General features: G+C 40.0%; 1 protein-coding gene across 1 annotated transcript in view; it reads right to left on the bottom strand.

The window, feature by feature from the left end:
* Window positions 1-17,898, bottom strand: part of LOC127193717 (complement component C9-like) — a 29,966-nt gene extending 12,068 nt beyond the window's left edge. The window contains exon 1 of the mRNA XM_051150928.1: window positions 17,725-17,898. Coding sequence (XP_051006885.1) covers window positions 17,725-17,847 — 123 coding nt within the window. The 5' untranslated portion in view covers window positions 17,848-17,898. The remainder of the gene's footprint in view (window positions 1-17,724) is intronic.
* Between the last annotated feature and the right edge of the window lie 4,702 nt (window positions 17,899-22,600).

Raw genomic sequence — 22,600 nt, 5'->3', positions numbered from 1 at the left:
ATAAGATACAGTCTAACTTTATAAAAATCCTTAGCCTTTAAAAATTCAGACATCTTAAGGGGTCTGACTTTCACACGTACTCTGGTGCCTCATATTTGACCACGTCCCCTAAATGGGGAAACCTGGGGCCACTCAGAGGGAGGATAGCAGGCTACCAAGAAGAGACTTGATACCTTATGAGCATATACAGGGGGAGGAAGTCCCCCTCAGTCACAGTCATAGGGGAGGGGAGTAAGGGGAAAATGGGAAGGAGGGAGGAATGGGAGGATACAAGCGGGGGGATAACCATTGAGATGTAATATGAATAAATTAATTTAAAAATGTTTAAAAAGAGTTCAAAATCTCTTAACTCTAAGTGCCTATGGGGAGGAAAAACAAGCCACATTTTTCCAACATATAATGGCACAGAACAAACGAACTGGGATGCAAAACAGTCACATCCAAATCTGTTCCTCAAAGATTCAACAGGGAAAAGTAGCAATTCCTCTACCTCTGTATTCAGCATCTGAGATCTGTGATATAATCAGGGCCCTAATAGGCTTTAGAAGCCCTATTCCTCCATACCTGTAGCATTACGGTTTGTCTCCTAGGCTTAGATTATATCCATTTCACATCTGCAGCTTTTCTTAGGAGATGCCCTATGGTACCAGATTTTAAATATCTGCTGTCTCTATTGCAATAGAGGTTTCACTTTTCTAATCTCTTCCAGTGGTGTGTCAGGGCCTCTCTGCAGGACTCTAACCCTGCCACACAGTACCTGCTCTTCATGACTCCCTCAGTTTTGCATGGCTCATGGATCAAAACCACTACCATGTAAATGGTATTTACAACACTGCCCAGTTAGGGGCCAGCCCTTTAGATCTACCCTGGCTCCTCTTGGACCACAGCTCTATGCATTTTTGAGTGCTGACCAGATGGAAACACTCTTCTGTTGTTCCGGTGTAGCGCCGAGGGCCTCTCCTCAATGGCAGTACCAATCTGAATACTCTAGTACCTTGATGGCTCCACCATCAAACGAATCAGTCCATTATTTTTATAGTCATTTTCACTCAGGATCTCAAGTCACAATGAGAATGAAGATCTATTTTTGGTCAAAATACCAGACAACTGGCCTCTAGCTCAGTTCCCAAGAGAGTTTTTTTCTCAAAAACATCACATCATGCTTCCTGCCCACACTCTTAGCATTACTGTCTTCCCAGCTCCCATCAGAGTGACCCACTATTCTCCACTACCAGCTTTTCTACCAAACTCTTCCACATAATCCAGTCATAAAATAGTTCAGGTAGCATAAGAAGTGCATATGTTCATCACAACAATGATCTCACTTCTTCAGAACCAATGTTATTTTTAGAATAGTAATAATAAAATAAGACAAATACATTAAAATAAATAATACATTAAAACATTAGTACTAATATACTTATAATATAATGTTTATAATTAAAAATTAACACATTTAAAGAGATGGTGAATAATTTTTATATAGAATAGCTACTTCATATTATAAATATATAGAATAATAGAAAAGAATAAAATCTACTTTTATTTCTATTGCTGTGATAAAATACACAGACAAAACCAACTTTAAGGTTGTAGTTTAGCATTGCAAGGAGGCTAAGGCAGGCATTTGAAGCAGCTTGCCATATCCACAGTCAAGAGTGAAGAGAGAGTGAATATGAAAGTATGTATGCTTACTGCTCATTTTATTTTCGGTGCTGATAAACAGTTCAGCATCCAAACCCAGGAGCAGATAAAACTCACTTTTAGGTTGGGGTACCATAATTAACATAATTATGACAGTCTCCCACAGACATGCCAAAGACCAGCTTGTTCTAGACAATCCCTCATTGGGACTCTTTGTCAGATGGTTCTACATTGTGTGAAGTTCATTTTTTTTTAAAACTTTTTTATTATTAATTTATTCTGATTACATCTCAATTGTAATCCCCTTAATTTTCTCCTCCATTCCTCCTCCCTCCCTCCCTTTTTCATACTATTCCCCCTAGGTCTGTGACAGAAGGGGACCTCCTCTGCCTCCATGTGGTCACAGCCTATGAAGTCTCATCTTGGTAGCTGGCCTATTCTTTCTCTGAGTACCACTAGGCCTTCCTACCATGGGGAAGGGGTCAAAGATGGGACACCAGAGTTCATGTCAGAGTCAATCTTTGCTCTCTACACAATTGTGGAGAAGATACTGTTCATTGGCTAGATCTAAGTAGGAGTTCAATGTTTACTGCATGTATTGTCCTTAGTCAGTGCAGTAGTTTGAGCAGATGCCCCTGGGCCCAGATCCACCCATCATGATGTTCTTCTTGTAGGTTTCTAGGACCCTCTGGATCCTTCTCTTCCCCATTCTCCCATACTTCTCTCACCTAGAGTCCCAAGAGGAGGTCCCCAAATCTATCCCCATCTCCTGGTAAGTGGAGACTTTCATGGGACATCCCTTTTGGGCTAGTATCCAATTATAAGTAAATATATACCATGTGATTCTTTCTGAGTCTGGGTTAACTCACTCAGTATGATTATTTTTAGATCCATCCATTTGCCCATAAATTTCAGGAATTCCTTGTTTTTCTTAATAGCTGAGTAGTATTCCATAGTGTAAATATACCACAGTTTCTTTATCCATTCTTCAACTGAGGGGCATTTAGCTTGTTTCCAGGTCCTGACTATTAGGAATAAGGCTGCTATGAACATGGTTGAGTGAATTTTCTTGTTGTGTGCTGGAGCATCTTCTGGGTATATTCCAAGGAGTGGAATAGCTGGGTCTTGAGGAAGCCCTATTCCCAGTTTTCTGAGAAAGTGCCAGATAGATTTCCAAAGCGATTGTACTAGTTTGCACTCCCACCAGCAATGAAAATGTGTCCCCTTTCTCCACATCCTTGCCAGCATGTGCTGTCACTTGAGCTTTGATCTTAGCCATTCTGATGGGTCTAAGATGGAATCTCAGAGTTGTTTTGATTTGCATTTCTCTGATGATTAAAGATGTTGAGCATTTCTTTAAGTGTTTCTCAGCCATTCGATATTCCTCTGTTGAGAATTCTCTTTTTAATTCTGAGCGCCATTTCTTAATTGGGTTATTTGGTTTGGTAGTGTTTAATTTCTTGAGTTCTTTATATATTTTGGATATTAGACTCTTTGGACAATAGCATGAATTGGAGCCAGTAGCCTATACTGTGTAGCTATTCTGAGTGGGGAACATAAAGTTATTATAAACACATAGAAAGAGTAAAATGGATATAGTTATCTTTAAAACAAGACTTTAAAACAAGTCTTAATGGTAAAATGCTCAACACAAAGATTGTTGAGTTATCTAACTGATTTAGGACAAAATTCACTGCACTCATTCTGAGTCATCCTAACAACCGCCATCAAATCATTTTTCTCTTTTCCAAAACTCATGTTTCTTTTTTCTTAAAAAAAAAAAAAAATTCTAGGAGGAGGATCCAAGATGGTGGCGAGCAGTGTGGACCATGTTTGGAAGCTCCAGTGAACAATTCAGGGAATTGCACAGATTTCTGAGCCAGGAACACCAAGGTCCCCACACCGTGGCAGCAGGAGTGCTCCATGGTTCGGAGGGACCAGGGTGCGCAGGACCTGCGTGCCCCTGCACACGGGAGGAGCGTGGATTTTCTAGGATAGGAGCAGCAGCAGCGGCACCAGCGGCACCAGCATCAGCAGTGGTGATGGCTGAGGTTTGCAGCTCAGAGTCTTCCAGTGGAGGCGATTGGTGTGGTGTCCAGTGGGAGTTGCTGCGGGAGAGGGGACTCTAGGCAGGATTTGGGTCACGTGGTGCTGTGAGACCCAAACGGGACTCGGCGGACAGTTCAGCCCCAGAGTCCCGGGTTCAGCTCAGTGCGCAGTGCCATGGAGACGCTGACTCAGCTCAGCAAGCAATTCTGCCCAAGGCACTAACTCTGCACAGCCACAGCTCCCCTGCTGTGATGCAGGCTGGGCGGAGTGCTCAGTTCCACCGGAGGCGCTAGCTCAGCTCAGCAAGCAGTTCTGCTCTAGACACTAGCTCAGCTCAGCGGGCAGTTCTGGGGTGCTGACGCAGGCTGAGGTCAGCACACAGATTCAGCCCAGAGGCTCTAGCTGGACTTGCCTGGCAGATGGGCCCAGAGACTCTAGCTGAGCTGTGTGCACAGGCTCAGCAGCCCCAAGACTCTGGCCGGACTATCCACGCAGTTTAGGCCCGGAGTCCTGGGCTGATCTCAGCACGCAGTGTAAGTTCAGAGTCCCTGGCTGAGCTCAATGCACAAATCCGCCCCAGAGACTCTGGTGGAGCTCAGCGTGCAGTTTGGGGCCAGAGTCCCTAACTGTGCTTGGCAGACAGATTGGGACCAGAGACTCTAGCTGAGCTTTTGGCACAGTCCCAGATCTAAGACTCTGGTTGGACACAGTGTGCAGTTTGAATGCAGAATTCCTGGCTGAGCTAGGCGGACAGTTTGGACCCTGAGTCAATAACTGACCACAGCACGCACTTTGGGACAAAAGCCCCTAGCTGAGCTTGGTGCGCAGTCCCAGCCCAAAAATTCTGGCTGGACCCGGTATGCATTTTGGTCCAGAATCCCTAGCTGAGCTCGGCAGACAGTTCAGGCCCTGAGAATCTAGCTGAGCTCGAAGCGTGGTTCAGGCCCAGTATCCCTGGCTGGACTTGGCAGGGGACACAGAAGGCTGTGGATACCTTGGCCTGACCCAACGCTCATTCAGAGATCCAGAACGATTGCAGGACCCACAGCACAGGGGAGCTGAGGATCACTGGCTGTGAGAGCCCAAAACTACAGGGCTAACCTTCTGCCATCCACACCAGTGAAGCATCAGAGCTTACAGCCTACGGAAATCATGAGAAAACAAGTGAATCTATCATCAGACTCCCTCCATCTAACTCTGGAAGCTACCCAACAAAAACAGAGACAGCAGGATGTCTAAAGGACAGCGTAAAAGCATACACACAAAAAACCCCAAAACAACATGGCATCTCCAGTTTCCAGCTATCCCAAAGAAAACAACCGAGAGAACTCAAACACAATGGAAACACAAGAAAATGACCTCAAATCCTTGGTAATGAGGATGATAAGGGAGGAAACAAATAAAATTAGTAATCAAATGCAGGAAGATGCAAGCAAACAGGTGAGAGACATAAAAGAAGCACAAAGAGTGGAACTGGAAAAATTGCAGGAAAATGCAAATAACCAGATGAAAGAAATAAATAAAATGGTTCAAGCTCTGAAGACCTATAAAGTGGCAATGGAAGAAACTAAGGAATGTACAAAAAATCAGATGAAAGAAATCAAAAAATCAGTTCAAGATCTTAAGATGAAAATGGATTCAATGATAAACACACAGACAGAAGAAAAACGAGAACGTGAGACCTCAGAGAAGAAGGCGAGCAACACAGAGGTGAGCTTTTCTAACAGAATCCAAGAGATGGAAGAACGAATCTCAGGGCTAGAAGATACAATCACAGATCTTGAAGCAACCATGAAAGAAAATGCCAAATCTGGAAAACTCCTGACACAAAACATCCAAGAGATTAAGGACATCATGAAAAGAAGAAATCTGAGGATAATAGGCATTGAAGAAAGAGAAGATATCAGACTCCAAGGCCCAGAAACTATTCTCAACAAAATATCGAAGAAAAATTTCCCCAATCTAAAGAAAGAGATGCCTATAAACATACAAGAGGCCTACAGAACACCAAATAGAATTGACCAGAAAAGAAAACTGCCCGTCAAATAAATCAAAACACAAAACATACAGAACAAAGAAAAAATATTAAAAGCTGCAACGGAAATGGGCCAAATAACATTTAATGGCAAACCTATCAGAATTACACCTGAATTCTCAGCAGAGACCATAAAAGCCAGAAGGGCCTGGACAGAGATCCTGCAAACCCTAAGAGACCACAGATGCCAGGCCAGACTAATTTACCCAGCAAAACTATCAATAACCATTGATGGAGAAAACAAAATATTCCATGACAAAAACTAATTCAAACAGTACCTATCCACAAATCCAGCTTTACAGAAGGTACTAGAAGGAAAATTCCATCCCAAAGGATCAAGCTACAACCAAAACTACTCAGGAAATAGATAACTATCCCATGACAAAAACAGAACTACACAAACACTCGACTGGAAACAACATCAAAATTAAGACTCTTAACAATCACTGGTCATTAATATCTCTCAACATCAATGGTCTCAATTCTCCAATAAAAAGACACAGACTAACTGAATGGGTGCATAAACAAGATCCAACATTCTTCTGCATTCAAGAAACACATCTCACCCATAATGATAGGCATTACCTCAGGGTAAAAGGTTGGAAAAAAATATTCCAAGCAAATGGTCACAAGAAGCAAGCAGGCATAGCCATTTTAATATCGAACAAAATAGACTTTCAACCAAAATTAATAAAAAGGGATGAGGAAGGACACTTCATACTCATCAAAGGTAAAGTCAACCAAGATGACATCACAATTCTGAACATCTATGCTCCCAATACAAGGGCACCCACATTTGTAAAAGATCTCCTAAAAAAGCTTAAACCACACATCGATCCCCACACAATAGTGGGGAGACTTCAACACCCCACTCTCACTGAAGGATAAGTCATTGAAACAGAAACTAAGCCGAGAAATAACATCATTAACCAATGCCATGGGTCAAATGGATCTAACAGATATCTATAGAACCTTTCACCCAAACAAGAAAGAATATACCTTCTTCTCTGCACCCCATGGAACCTTCTCAAAAATTGATCACATCGTAGGTCACAAAGCAAGCCTCAACAGATACAAGGGGATTGAAATAAAACCTTGTATCCTATCAGATCACCATAGTCTTAAGCTGCAATTCAACAACAACAGAAATAACCAAAAGGCTGCACATACGTGGAAACTAAACAACTCTCTGCTAAATGACACCTGGGTCAGGGAAGAAATAAAGAAAGAAATCAAGGAGTTTCTGAAATTCAATGAAAATGAAGAAACAACATACCCAAATTTGTGGGACATGTTGAGAGCAGTGCTAAGAGGAAAATTCATAGCACTAAGGGCCTTTAACAAGAAATTGGAAACATCGCACATAAGCATCTTAACGACACAACTGGAAGCCCTAGGGAAAAAAAAAGAAGCAGAAACATCCAAACGGAGTAGACTTCTGGAAATAATCAAACTCAGGGCTGAAATTAACAAATTAGAAACTAAGAACAGTCCAAAGAATCAACAAAACCAAGAGCTGGGTCTTTGAGAAAACCAACAAGATAGACAGACCGTGATCCAAACTAACTAAAAGGCAGAGAGACAGTATTGAAATCAACAAAATCAGAAATGAAAAGGGAGACATAACAACAGACACTGAAGAAATACAAAGAATCATAAGATCCTACTTTGAAGACATATACGCCACAAAATTTGAAAATCTAAGGGAAATGGACGATTTTCTTGATCAATTTCACTTGCCAAAGTTGAGTGAAGAACAGATAAACAAGCTAAACAGTCCCATTTCCCCTATAGAAATAGAAGCAATCATTGATCGTCTCCCAACCAAAAACAGCCCAGTGCCAGATGGTTTCAGTGCAGAATTCTACCAGACCATCAAGGGCGAGCTAATACCGATACTCTTCAAGCTACTCCAAAAGATAGAAATGGATGGAACATTACCAAATTCATTCTATGAGGCCATAGTCTCATTGATACCTAAACCTCACAAAGACTCAACAAAGAAAGAGAATTTCAGACCAATTTCTCTTATGAACATTGAAACAAAATTACTAAATAAAATACTTGCAAAACGAATACAGGAACACATCAAAGATATCATCATAACCAAGTAGGTTTCATTCCAGGCATGCAGGGATGGCTTAATATATGGAAATCCATCCATGTAATCCACCATATAAACAAACTGAAAATAAAAAACCACATGATCATCTCTTTAGATGCAGAGAAAGCATTTGATAAAATCCAACAGCCATTCACGTTCAAAGTTTTAGAGAGATCGGGGATACAAGGCACTTTCCTCAATATAATAAAGGCTATATACAGCAAGCCAATAGCCAAAATCAAAGTAAATGGTGAGATACTCAAGGAAATTCCTCTGAAATCGGGAACAAGGCAAGGTTGCCCATTCTCTCCATATCTCTTCAATATAGTACTCGAAGTTCTAGCCAGAGCAATAAGGCAACAAAAGGAGATCAAGGGTATCCAAATGGGAAAGGAGGAAGTCAAATTATCCCTATTTGCAGATGATATGATAGTGTACATAAGTGACCCTCAAAATTCCACCAGAGAACTCCTACAGCTCATAAACACCTTCCGCAAATTGGCTGGATACAAAATTAACTCAAAAAAGTCTGTAGCCTTCCTAAAACAAATGACAAGCTTGCAGAGGAAGAAATTAGGAAAGCCACAACCTTCACATTAGCCACAAGCAATATAAAATATTTAGGAGTTACTCTAACTAAGCAAGTGAAGGACTTGTTTGAAAAAAAATTTCAAAACTCTGACGAAAGAGATTGAAGATGACCTGAGAAGATGGAATGATCTTCCTTGCTCATGGATCGGGAGAATCATAGTAAAATGGCCATCCTACCAAAAGCAATCTACAGATTCAATGCAATCCCTATCAAAATACCTACACAATTTTTTAAAGACATTGAAAGTTCAATTCTGAACTTCATATGGAAAAACAAAAAACCCAGAATAGCTAAAACAATCTTGTACAATAAAAGGTGCTCTGGAGGAATTGCCATACCTGATTTCAAACTATACTATAAAGCAATAGTAATTAAAACAGCATGGTACTGGCACAGCAACAGGCTAGTTGATCAGTGGAATCGAATCGAAGACCCAGATATGAATCCACACACATATGGCCACTTGATTTTTGACAAAGAAGCCAAATCCATTCAATGGACAAAGGATAACATCTTCAACAAATGGTGCTGGTCTAACTGGAGGTCTATGTGTAAAAAAATGCAACTGGACTCATATTTGTCACCTTGCACAAAACTCAACTCCAAGTGGATTAAAGACCTCAACATAAAACCAGAGACACTAAGTCACTTAGAAGAAAAAGTGGGGAAGAGCCTGGAACATATTGGCACAGGAGACAACTTCCTGAACAGAACACCCATGGCCCAGGCCTCAATGTCAACCATTAATGAATGGGACCTCATGAGGCTGAGAAGCTTCTGTAAGGCAGGAGACACTGTCAAGAGAACAAAGCGGCAGCCTACAGACTGGGAAAAGATCTTCACCAACCCTACATCTGACAAAGGTCTAATATCCAAAATATATAAAGAGCTCAAGAAATTAAACACCACCAAACCAAATAACCCAATTGAGAAATGGGGCTTGGAACTAAACAGAGAATTCTCAACAGAGGAATATCAAATGGCTGAGAACCACTTAAAGAAATGCTCAACTTCCTTAGTCATCAGGGAAATGCAAATCAAAACAACTCTGATATTTCATCTTACACCCATCAGAATGGCTAAGATCAAAAATTCAAGCGACGCCACATGCTGGCGAGGGTGTGGGGAGAGAGGAACACTCCTTCATTGCTGGTAGGAATGCAAACTAGTACAGCCACTTTGGAAATCTATCTGGTGCTATCTCAGAAAACTGAGAATAGGGCTTCCTCAAGACCCAGCTATTCCACTCCTTGGAATATACCCAGAAGATGCTCCAGCACACAACAAGAAAATTTGCTCAACCATGTTCATAGCAGCCTTATTCATAATAGCCAGAACATGGAAACAGCCTAAGTGTCCATCAGTAGAAGAATGGATAAAGAAACTATGGTACATATACACTATGGAATACTACTTAGCTATTAAAAACAAGGAATTCCCGAAATTTGTGGATAAATGGATTGAGCTAGAAATGATCATAATGAGTGAGTTAACCCAGAAGCAGAAAGAATCAAATGGTATATACTCACTTATATCTGCATACTAGCCCAAGGGGCATGTCCACAAAAGTCTTCACTTACCAGGAAACTGGGACTGAGGGGAGGACATCCTACTGGGACTCTAGATGAGAGAAGCATGGAAGAATAGCAAAGTAGAAGGATCCAGAGGGTCCTAGAAACCTACAAGTAGAACATTATGAAAGGCAGATTTGGGCCCAGGGGTCCCGCTCAAACTAAGGCACCAGCCAAGGACAATACAGGAGGTAAACTTTAAACCCCTACCCAGATCTAGCCAATGGTCAGAACATTCTCCACAGTTGAGTGGAGAGTGGGATATGACTTTCTCACGTACTCTGGTACCTCACATTTGACCATGTCCTCTGGAGGGGGAGACCTTCTGGCACTCAGAGGAAGGACAGCAGGTTGCCAAGAAGAGACTTGATACCCTATGAGCATATACAGTGGGAGGTAATCCCCTCGCAGAAACAGTCATAGGGGAGGGGCATAAGGGGAAAATGGGAGGGAGGGAAGAATGGGAGGACACAAGGGATGGGATAACCATTGAGACAAGAATAAATTAATAAAAAAATACCAAAAAAAATTCTAATTTTTTTGCCTGAACATAGTCCAAGGGAAACTTATATCAATAAAAATAGGAATGTAGCATTTTTTAATGTTTAGAAAGTATTGAAAAACTATTTTACTTTAATTTTAAATCACCCATGCATGTTTCTGTGTGTTTTTTGTGTACATTAATGTTGTGCCAGGTGAGGCTGTTGGATTGATTCCCTGTAGCCGGAATTTTAGTTTGTGAGCCACTTGACATAGGTGCTAGGAATTGAATCTGAGTCCTCTGGAAGAACAAATGCCATCCTTAAAGGATGATCCAAAGACTCAACTCAGATCATCAGGCTTATGTGGCAGGTTTTTACACACTGACCTGTCTCATTGGCATTTTTCCCCCAAAAATTCTTTTGCTCTTTTCCCAGAACCTACATTTTACACAAATTCATATACATAAGAGAAAATATACGTTTTGGTCTTATCATTTCTCACTCTTGTTCTACTTCTTGCAGTCTTCTTATCCTTCTATGTTTTTAGACTATATGCTTTTTGTGGGTCCTCTTTTTAAACAAAACAGAAAACAGAAACCTCTCCTGTTATAATTGATGATCAAATAGAACCTCAGTGGAGAGCTATAAGAAGCCAGGGTCAACCTGCTTTATACTCTGACTACCACAGTTTCCATACTTAATAAACTGTCTGTGTATGGAAGGTACTCAAAGAAAATAGATTAAATTCAATATGTAGAAGTAATAATAGCTAAAGCTAATAACTGGCAATTATTGTTTATTCTGTGCCAGAGGTGGTTGAAAGTGTTTTTTGTACAAGTGCAGAGTGTTGGAGGTTGGTCTGATGTATTTTGATGCTAATTGCTGCTTGTTGTCTCTGTGACCCACATGTACCTTGCCTAAGAGCCTAACCTGTTTGACCAATAAAAGGCCATCACATCTGGCCAGCCCAAATGGGATAGGTGTGGCTAAGGTTCCATGGCTTGGGAAGACAGAAGGAATCTTGGGATGAGAGAGACTGGAGAGGAGAGGAGAAGAAGCTGTGTCATAGGTTAGATGGAGGAGAAGCACATGGCCTGTGTGGATGGGGATTTGGCCCAGATGAAGAACATGAACAAGTATATGGGATTATGGATGGGAGGTAGCTTGACAGAAATTGTTAGAAGCAGATGGCATGGGATTGGGACAGGGATCCCATACCTGCCCCACAATGGGAAGTAGTTTAGGGGATTAATCTCTGCCCTGTCCCAGGTAAACTAAGGCTATTTTACAATATAACAGGTGTCTGTGTCTTGATTGATTGCTACAGGTTAGAAAATACTGCCATAATAATAATCATAGATTATTAGGCCATGCTGGTGATTTAACCACAACAGCAGAGGAGTGATGTCAGGAAGATGGCGGAATAAAACACTCCAGCACTGGTCCCCTTGCAGAAACACTAATTTGAACAACTTTCCATGTGTATAAATACTTTCACAAGAGCTAAAAAAACACCATGTGAGATATTTCCCTAGCTAAATGCAGCATATCAATAGGAAGATATGCATGGAAGGAGGACAGTGCTGCCACTCGCTCTCAAACTCTAGGAGCATACTATGGAGTGGCCCTCTGCAGCAAGGGAGAAGCATAAAGAGAGTGCTAGACTTTGCCTAGGACTGCTCAAGACATAGCAGAAATCAGAGGCCTAATACCCCAGACTCTTACTGAGTAATTGTGCACTGGGCCTCCAGGCAAATGCATGACTCTGGGTCCTAAACTGGATCCTCATAGCTCCAAATGCCAGCTCTTACCTAACAGCCCTACAACATAGATCTTTTCTTGGAAACCTAGCCTATTAGACTGTCCTGATGCTGATTCCTCTAGTCCCAGACTCCAGAGTGAATGTAAGGATCTAGATGGCAGACTTTCCTCATATAAAAGGCACCACTTATATAGCTCAGGTCCAGGTAAGTTACTTCTGATACAAGACCTGATATAACCTAACACAGCATGCATTGCAGCCTTGAACACAAGCACCAATTGGTTCCAGCTAATATAGGGCCCTACTTTGTATAGGCCAGACCACCAGATGGTGTCAGGATATTAACAAAACACTTTAAACTCAGACCCTGGGCTTTTGCCAGGTTTTAAGCAGTGGCACTGCCAGCTTGATTTATATGCCTTCAAACTTCATGCCCATCACTGTATCATGCTGGCCTCTGCAGCTTTATCTTTAGGCTGCCATCTATGGGCAAAGCAACCATCCATTTTCCATCACTATGTTTGTGCTCAGAGCTTCTAGATCCAAGCTCACCCCATGTCCTCAAGTATTAGGTCAGCACCATCAGACTGTCTTCAGTTTTGACCCTTGTGCACAGGGCGCTGATCCCTCCCAGAACTATACTGGACCTAGTCTGGCCCATATAGATTGAGGACCCAGATATACTTCTATGACCTAGGCTTCAGGTTTGTCTCAAAAACAAGCTTAATACAGTCTGAAAAAAAATCCATGATCAAAACTTGCAGTTTGACACATAAATAAAAACCATAAAAATGTTTACTTTTTATGAGATTGAGGCTAAATTATTAGCATTGTAAAGAAAACAAAGCTTGTTATAACTATAAGAGATTTTAGGAAGCAAGCCTCCTGGTGAGTCATGGTGATTACAAAGCAAAAATCTATAGCAAAACGTAAAATAAAGAGCCAAAATGTCACCATGAAACAAGCAAGCAAGCAAGCAAACAAACAAACAAACCCATCTAATTCAAAAGAAAGCAAGAAAGGAAGAAAAGAATAAGGAATCTACAAAACAGTAAGAAAACAGTGACATGGCAGAGGTCAGTCCTTATCTACCAATAATTACCTTGAAAGTAAATGGATTGCATTGTCCAATTGAGAGACGGAGGGTGGCTGAATAGCTAAGAACCACAGGCCTGAGCACATGCTGATTGCGGGACACTCATCTCCCCTCTAAAGATGCCCACTGATTGAAAGAAAGGATGTACCGCGTACAAACAGAGACAAAAGAGGAACAAAGGTAGCCAAACTTGTATCAGATAAAATAGAGTTGAAAAGAACTGAACTGTGCGAAGAGATAAAGAAAGCCATTGTACGATGGTAAGATCATTAATTTTTTAACAAGATCCACATGCGTATGTGGCCAAACGTCAGAGAACCTAAAGACAGGAAGAGAGTGTTGGCATGTTCTGAAATCTCCTTTTCTCTTTCTTTGCCTTTGTTGTGTATTTCTCTGTGTGATCTCAGGCCCTTTTGAGAATTCAGTCATCATCTGAGTAAACACCACTTTCAGGGATCCTCCTTGCCTTCAGATGAATACTATCTACTCCTTGTGTGATAGCTATGTACCCATCACAGAAATTCTCGAACTCAAAACGACCAAAAGTCAATCGTTCTCCTTTTAGAACTCATTCCTGCTTTAATGGAGTTCTCATGTCTCTCATCCTCAGATCTGTTTTGATGCTGCACCGTTCACTGAGGAGGGATCTCCTAACTTTCTTCATGCAAATGAATAATAGAATGATTAACAATAAGTTATGTTATTAATATGTATTAATATTTTTAAAAAGCTGGCATCTTTAATGAAGGCAAGAAGCTTTAATCAAATGAACATTTGTTAGATGAAAATAAATGTTTCATTTATTAGGTGTTGTTCCCTCATTTTACAATTTGTAGCACTTTTAGTCCCTCCAAAATATTATGATCACTTTATTTCATAAAAAATCACTGAGATTTAAGACGAGTTGCCCAGTAAGTGAAGGAATTTATCAACTTCTACCCAGGGTGTCTTAATTCATAATTAGGCAATCATCCTCACTCTTTCCTCAGTCCATGTACCATGATCTTAATGCTTATGCTGGGCTTTACCTCATCTGGTCATAGTCTGTGTCCATTGCAGACCCAGACACACCTTTTGTTTTCTGCTTCTTGGATCCTATCTTTCCATCTCTGTGCTCATCTCCCTTTGAAACTCAGCTTCATAAAGCATAAACATCTAAACCACTGTGCTGTCCCCCGTGGCTTCCTCACCATCTTTAGCATCAATTACCTCAACATACTCAAAATGGCATCCATTCCTTCACGATTTGACCCTGCTTCTAACTCCAAATTGGAACCCATAAGAGTTCATTTTTAGGTCATAATCTTATTAGAACAACTTTTTTATATGGAGAGTCTACATTACTTAGGAAATAGCAGTATAAAACAAAGAAATGAACACAAATGCAATTATTTGCCAAAATTTCTGAATGGACTTAAATGACCAGTAGGAAATGTAACTGAAATGCTCATCAGGCCTCTGTTAGCTTGTCTCTCTCAACTATAAGGACAGTTTGTCATCTAACAAATGTTCATTTGATTAAAGTTTCTTGCCTTCATTAAAGATCCCAGCTTTTTAAAAATATTAATACATATTAATAAGATAACTTATTGTTAATCATTCCATTATCCATTTGCATGAAGAAACACTCCATGACACCTTTACCAGATTTCTGTGCCTTTTTATTTTGGGTTGCTCTTTAATACTCCCAAGTTGAGGAAAACTAGAGGCTGAAAGACAATAGATTATCAATAGATAATTTAGATGAGACATCGAAATAGATAGCCTTTTCGATGATAAAAGCTGGAGTTATAACATTACAATTTGATGATTGATTAACTACTGTGCACTTTGAAGTGGGTCTATAAAGGAAGTCCTGGAAATACATTCAGGATTTAAGCTCAATGATAAGGAAGATGCTTCCTCCTCACCAACGGAGAGCCACAGCAGGTGTCACTTTTAGGTCTGTTGACTGTGTGATGACTGCAGACAATGGGAGTCCCAGTTATCTAGGTCAGAGGAAGATATGAACTAGAAACAGCATTTGTGGCCATCACAACTAAATGAATGGTGAACTTAGAGGACAGAAAGCCATTGGCCATTCAGGGACGGGGCAGGGGTGGGAGTGAAATGAGAGTGCACTGAAGCAATCAGAAAACCTGGAACACCAAGAAGTAAAGATGGTCTGAAATAAAGATGGTTCCAAAGAAAACTGAGCTGGATTTGGAGAGGGTTGGGAGGTGACTGGCAACAAGATGGCAGAGAACTTCATGCAGGATTTCTAGTGGTTCTGGGACAAAGGGATGGTAATAACCAGAGTGTGCTTTGTCGAAGCTTGTCTATCTCCCGAGTCATACATGTTCACAGAGACCCAGGTTTGCTCAGTACAATAAAACCACAAAACCTCATTTGGGTGTACCAAGTATTCATTTCAACTACAAGGAGGGAGCCAAAGAAAAGCATGCTGAAAGGATCTGTCCTGCAACTACAATCACATACCACCTGCCTCATTTTCACAGATGCTCTTGCACCTCTTCTAACTTATAAAAGAGGCCACTGCACACCATCAACCTATCATGTAACCACTAATGAAGTTTCCAGCTTTGGGTAGGTCTTTCACTAATTACGCTCTGAAAGTAATCAAAACAAGTGTGTATTGAGTGCTTGCTATGTGCCAATAACCCTCAGAGGGATTTACAAGTTAGGATTCCTTTATCACCATGAGGTAAGCAGTGTTATTTCTATTTTCTACATGAGGAAACTGAGCCACATAATAAGTACTTTACCAAAGATCTCATAGCTGTGGGGCCAAGGTAGGGTTGCTCCCCATGAGGCATGGGGTTTCGAACCACAGAAAATCTGAGACAAGAAATATCAAGTGAGGGAAGATGAATAGGAATAAGATGTTACAGCCAGAATAATTCTTTCAATAACAAAAGATAGTAATTTATTGACAATGAGTAACCTGAAAAGTTTTTAAAATGAACTCATATAGGTTTGTGAGACTCATCAGTAGTAATGGTGTTTGCTACCAAGGCAGATGACTTGAATTTCATCCCTGAGACCCACATGGTAGAAAAAGACAACTGACCCCTGAAAGTTGTCCTCTGAATTCAATATGAGTTCTACACTGCCACTCACAATAAATAAATAAAATGTCATTTAAAAAATCATTCATCAGACAGAAACCTGTAGGTATGCACTCTACACATACAGCTGGTAATGGGCAATAAGAAAACTTAGGTTTTGTACTGAATGTGGCAGATGTTTTATTTTACCGAGCATTTGAAACTGAAGAAAAAGTAAGTTAAACTAGAGATTTCCACTCATAAAAATTCATGTTTACTCATGTGCAAGACGGCAAGCTTGGCTACTTACTTTCTAAGACCATAACAGCTTTGTCTAAGGTGGCCACCAGCACTTACAGTACCCAGGTAACACTGGAGCTTAGTGAGACCTCAACTCTGAGCTCTCTTGCCTGATTGGTCCCAAATAAGAACTCATGCCTACATCTCTGCCTACTTTTTTGAGTTTGACGGAAAAACTCATTTGGAGGTACTAATCCCATGCAAACTAATAAAAAGTGATTTGTAGATTTTATTTATTCCACATTGTGTGAACACAGATTAGTCTTGCAACAGAAAACTTAATGTATTTAATTATGGGACACTGTTCCAAATATCCCAGTGGTGGAAGTAATTTACAGGGCAGAAACTGTGCTTTTCTCCTAAAGTCTAAAATGCACTGAAATGGCTCTCTTTCTTCCTCTTCTCCTCCCATCTCTCTGTCAGTCTCTGTCTCTCTGTCTGTTTCTATGTCTCTGCCTGTCTATCTCTGTCAGTCTCTGTCTTTCTGTCTCTTTCTGTCTCTCTCTGTCTCTCTGTCTCTCTCTCTCTCTCTGTCCCTCTCTGTCTCTGTGGTACCCCCTCCCCCTTTCCTTCTTTCCCCATGCTCACTTAATTAATCTCATAGAATCTAAAGAAATATACTGAAATGTTGAGCCTTATATCTTTTTAGGGCATGACAGTAGTAGAAGGAACTCTCTAGAAACTGAAGGAAGAAAACATAACAGACCAGTTCAAGGGACACCTGATAAGTGATAATTTTTTATCACTTTGATCACCCATAAAATCTGCTCTAATTTTAATTTTCTTAGTCATTTCAGCACTCTGGCTGATTCTTTTTATAGGATATAGATGTTTTTCCAATTTTTTTGTCACTAACAGGTATATGCAGTTAGGACTGATGAGAGACACTGTGTGTTTCTGAAGAGCTCTAAGATCCATTTCTTCATAAGCACCATGTTCACTGTAACTTTGTGCTGCATTGACTCACTGACTCTACTATTAAATTCATCAAAGCATCTTTCAGGCAAAACAGAACGACACATTTTCTCCTGAGGTGACTTACTTCAAAGGCCAGAAAAGCTACATTCCAGGGTTTGCGATAGTATGTCAAAGTGTTTCCATCCCGTATCCGGTCACAGAGTCCATTGTAGAACTCATTGTCAAAAGGTGTGCTCAGGGGATCCATCCCTAGAACGTTGATCCTGAGAAGAAGCAGAATGGAGTCATGTGGGTAAATGCCATTGTTAATGCAAGGCAGTCTCCTGGAGTGGAGAGAGTGGGACAGCTTCGGTTCATGTCACTGTCATGCAACACTTGTGGGGTTTAATCAGGAGCAGAAGTGGGGACGTTTGCTTAGTCACAGTGTTTTGGCAGAAAGCTTGCCTTAGGAGTGTCTTGTAAACCCTTTGGCACCTAGGGCACTGTTAAGAGCACAGAAAAGAAAGGAAGTAAGTGGGGCACATGGGACCATCTGACTCCTAAAGTCTTAGTGCTAAGGCTGTACCTCTACCTCACGTCCATGAGTGAACCAAATGCCAAGGCTGTAATACCAACTATTTGAATTATTTGAGAGCAGAACACCCAGGGGGCAGTATAATTACATGCATGCAATTTTTCATCTATGAATCAACATCCAGGCTCTTTTTCTCTCTCATCTCTCTTTTCTCTTTCTTTCTTTCTTTCTTCTTTCTTTCTTTTTACTTTATATTTATTAATTTCTTCCTATTACATCTCAATAGTTATCCCATCCCTTGTATCCTTCCATTCCTCTCTCATTTCTTAAGCCTTCCTCCAGCTGTCTCACTGCTTGTCTAGAATCTCACTCCTCCCCAGGATTAATTATTCTTGTTAGACTTTCCAAGATGAGCATACAAAAAAAAAAAAAAAAAAAAAAAATCAGAGCCTAAGCAAGATATTCTCAAAAGTTCTATGCACCTCCACTGTCAGCAAGAAATTTTTATCTGACAAACTTTAATTCATAGACAGAAATACCCTTTAGCTGATACACAAAAGTTACATTCGACTTCCAGCCTTAAAAACAATGTCTACATTAGAAACCCTTAGCTCTTTGTGAGGTTCACCTTTGCTGGTCTGAGGAATGCGGTCATTGCTATGTAGGCGGTATGCACAATAGATGGCTCTGAGCCCAGGATGCCAACATGGAAATTTGTTCCATACACCTACAACTCCCCAAGCACAAACTCTGTCCATTGTTCTAGATCACATACCTAACTCCAATTAACAAGATTATAAATCTGTATTTTGGATTCAGGAGTAATTTGTTGGAGTGTGGATGGCTTACCATAAGCCTATTGCTGATGCAAACAAAACAAAATAAAATAAAACCAGGAATATTACCAACAGGTAGATTTTGAAAACTTAAAAATCATAGCATATTTTAACTCAATATGAAGCTCCCAAGAAAGCAACATCATGGCTCTGTAGTGGAAGGACAGCCCCAGCATTTCACCAAACCAAAGTGGAAAGCAGTGCCAACCCAGCCATTGCAGCTCAAAAGCAGAGCTGCCTGTCAAGCCCTGGCTTGTAATAGTCACTTCTTGTCTTCATTCACTGAAGGTTGGATACAATTCTTCCACCTTGAAATCTTGCAGCAGTGGAAAGAATGGATAATGTGTTTGTGTCTTAAACAGAGCTTCAACTACATGTTGTGTGATGGTGAACCTTTTCTTACAATGTAGATGCACCTGCATTAAAGAGACTCCTTCAGTGAATGATGAAATTGACCTTCCTTTCTAATGATTATCTTTTGGGGGACTAATTACTATATCTATATGTTTATAATAATCGGGGGTCATGTGATATGGATATAGTTAATACACAATTGACTTCCAGAAAAATTGCTTGGAAGTTGGGGGTAGGGCATATAATTATATTTAAAATTTTGTTTGGAAAGAATGTATTGTGTCAAATAAGTAGTATAAATGAATGCTGTATAAGGCCCATGTTATACAAGGAAGAGATCATATGGGACAATTCTAAAAGGAGTTCAAGAAGAAAATGTTTGGTTTGGGTTTTGACAGGGTGTGCAAACTAGGGTGGTTCTGGAAGCACAGGAGGCATGGTGTGGGCAAGATCCTACACGTGGCACACTTTAGGGGTAGTGTTCTTACTTGTGAACCCTCTAAAGGAATTTGTTTAGCTATGCCCTCCTAAACATTTTTAGTGAGGCTTAAAAAGTTGCAAAAGATATAATTTCCCATCAGGCTATGAATAGTTATTAAAATATAATTACTGTCTACACTGAAAATTAACTCTATTATATATAATGGCATAGTGATTGTACATATCATTTTCCTAAAGAATTTTAACTGAAAATAAAATACAGTTTAATTTATACTGAATAATCTTGTTGGTCACTTTTTCATGCTATGTTGCACCAAAAGATATTAACTGAATATTTTAAACATTAAATATCCTTGAGTATAGAGTGTAAGTATTAAAACTCATTGTAAGTGGTATATAAGTATGCAAAAAACTTTAAGTCATTACCAAATCAAGCAAAATTGTCTTAGAAAGCTATTCCAGTGAAATTAACTCAGCTTCTTTCAAATTAATATATAAATGTCTTCATCTGTGGATAAATGTTACTTAGTGCTAATAAGATTCAGGGCTCAATGCTAATTACTTTACTTCTCATTTTATAAATGTAAATGATGATAAATTTATTCATATAAGTAGATAAGAGTCAAGGTGTTTTGATATTGTAATGTCACTCAATTGTTGGTCTTACCTATCAAAGAGATTGCACGTAAAATAGTCTTTTATTAAAAATTATTTATAGTTCATTAACTTGTTATTGATCATAGTTAGTTTAAAAACGGAGACTATTTTGTTCCTAAGGCATCAGGGTATAACTGAGCCCTAAGATCTGGAATCGGATCTTGAGTTTTCCACCCTGTAGGATTAGTGAGGTGGATGAGAGGCTATTTGGCTTTTGGAAGATCCAGGTAGATAATAAGTGGTGTGGGAAAGCTTCTAGAAGCCTGGTGGCATGTACTCCAGTCGATAGATTATTTGCTTTACAAGAATGAAGCCATGCCAGTCTCTAGCATCACATACAGCCTGGCACAGTGGCACAAACAGTGATCTTAAGCTACATAGCAAGTTCATATCTTAAAACATAGTGCTGAACTTAAAAATGCAAAAAATAGTGGCCGGAGAGATGGCTCAGAGGTTAAGAGGTCCTGAGTTCAATTCCCAGCAACCATGTATTGGCTCATAACCATCTATCATGTGATCCGATGCCCTCCTCTGGCCTGCATGTGTGCATGCAGGCAGAGCACTGTGTACATAATAATAAATAAATCTAAATAAATGCAAGAAAGGATGAAGCAGTTGCATATTCACACTTACCAATTTTATAAAACAAAAAACAAACAACCAAGTACATAATGGAGGTTAAGTCTCATTGTTAGATAAGTTATATAATTAATATCAGAAGAACGTATTACCTTACAGCTTACTTGACACTCCCGTGGAAGGATCTTGTGTGCCCTTTGCTATACACAACCTACTTTGAAGGATACTGTTTAACAGAATATCACATTGACCAGTTGGCTGGACCCATCTGGAAAGCTACAGAAGCCAATAAAGTCTAAAGCACCACTAAGGAAGAAATGTTTCAAAACCTTTTGACTTGATTCCACTCTTACAGAGACAGCCAGTCTAGTCTAAAATGAGCCAATATTTTTCTGCCAAGAAACATAAAAAGTGCTCATGAATAGAAAAGTCATCACCTGGGAAATTTTAAGAAAAACGTGTTCTTTGGCAGTGTTTAGAGATGGCTACTTCCACAGCTGCCCCAGAGCCACAGGCAGCTCCAGTTCCCCAGGTGAACTGACAAGAAAGCTCCCTTCACAGAAGTGGAGTTATGCTTAGATCACAAAGAAGTAATTTCTTACATATTGTACATCATTTACAGCTGGGTTTGATTTGTGCTTTCTCAATGAATGCAAGATGGGTTGGAGGACTTCCCCGAACATTTGTGGAGGATCTCAGATGCCTACAAGACAAAAGTCTGAACCATTGGTAATACAATGGAATTCTGCCAGAGTAGCAACTTATATGAAAGAGTCCTTCAAATGTATAAAGATTAATTAATGACATCACGTCCCTGTGACTTGCCCACATAGAAAGTGTGAGTGTATAAAACAGTAGATTGGATCCATTGGGGTTTCCCAGACTGAACTGTGGAGAAGCAGTTCTATAAGCATGTTGCTCTGACTTGCGACTTTGTTCCTGTGGTTGTCTCAGTGAGGAACTCACCCGCAGGCTGAGGAGGCATGGCCTTGTTGGAGGAAGCATGACACTGGGGTCAGGGTTAGAGGTTATACAGCATCTCCTTATTTCCACCTCTCTCTGTGTGTTTTCTTTCTTGAGGTGATTATAATCTCTCAGCTTCCTGCTTCTCCCACTATACTCGCCTGATGCTATGTCTTCTCGCCTCTTACTGTGGAAGTGTAAACCCAAATAAATTCCTAATATTTTTATCATAGTACAGAAAAGTAACTACTACAACCCCCGTCACCTTTATTTCACATATAGTCTGAATCTATGGAGAATAATGGAGGCTTATTATAAATATCTAAAGTGCATAGAATTGAAGTTTATAATAATAGAACAGCATATTAGCTTAGAACTTCTAGATATTAATGGTTGATTAGCCAATTCAAAGCATTCTACTGTTTATATATCTGTAATCTTTCTACCTATACATATATAATATATAGATTTTATTATATTGTAACCTGTTTAAAATGTAGCTTCCCTATTACACCAGCTTTTATCTTTAGCATAAATAAGCCATTTTGTGTTTTTGTTTTTTTGAGACAGGGTTTCTCTGTGTAACAGCCTTGGCTGTCCTGGAACAGGGCTGGCCTTGAACTCACAATGATATGCCTGCCTCTGCCTCCTGGTGC

Source organism: Acomys russatus, chromosome 9, assembly GCF_903995435.1.
Source record: "Acomys russatus chromosome 9, mAcoRus1.1, whole genome shotgun sequence".
NCBI lineage: Eukaryota > Metazoa > Chordata > Mammalia > Rodentia > Muridae > Acomys > Acomys russatus.
Note: the sequence above shows the minus strand (reverse complement) of the source record. Positions and strands in the feature narration are given on the sequence as shown.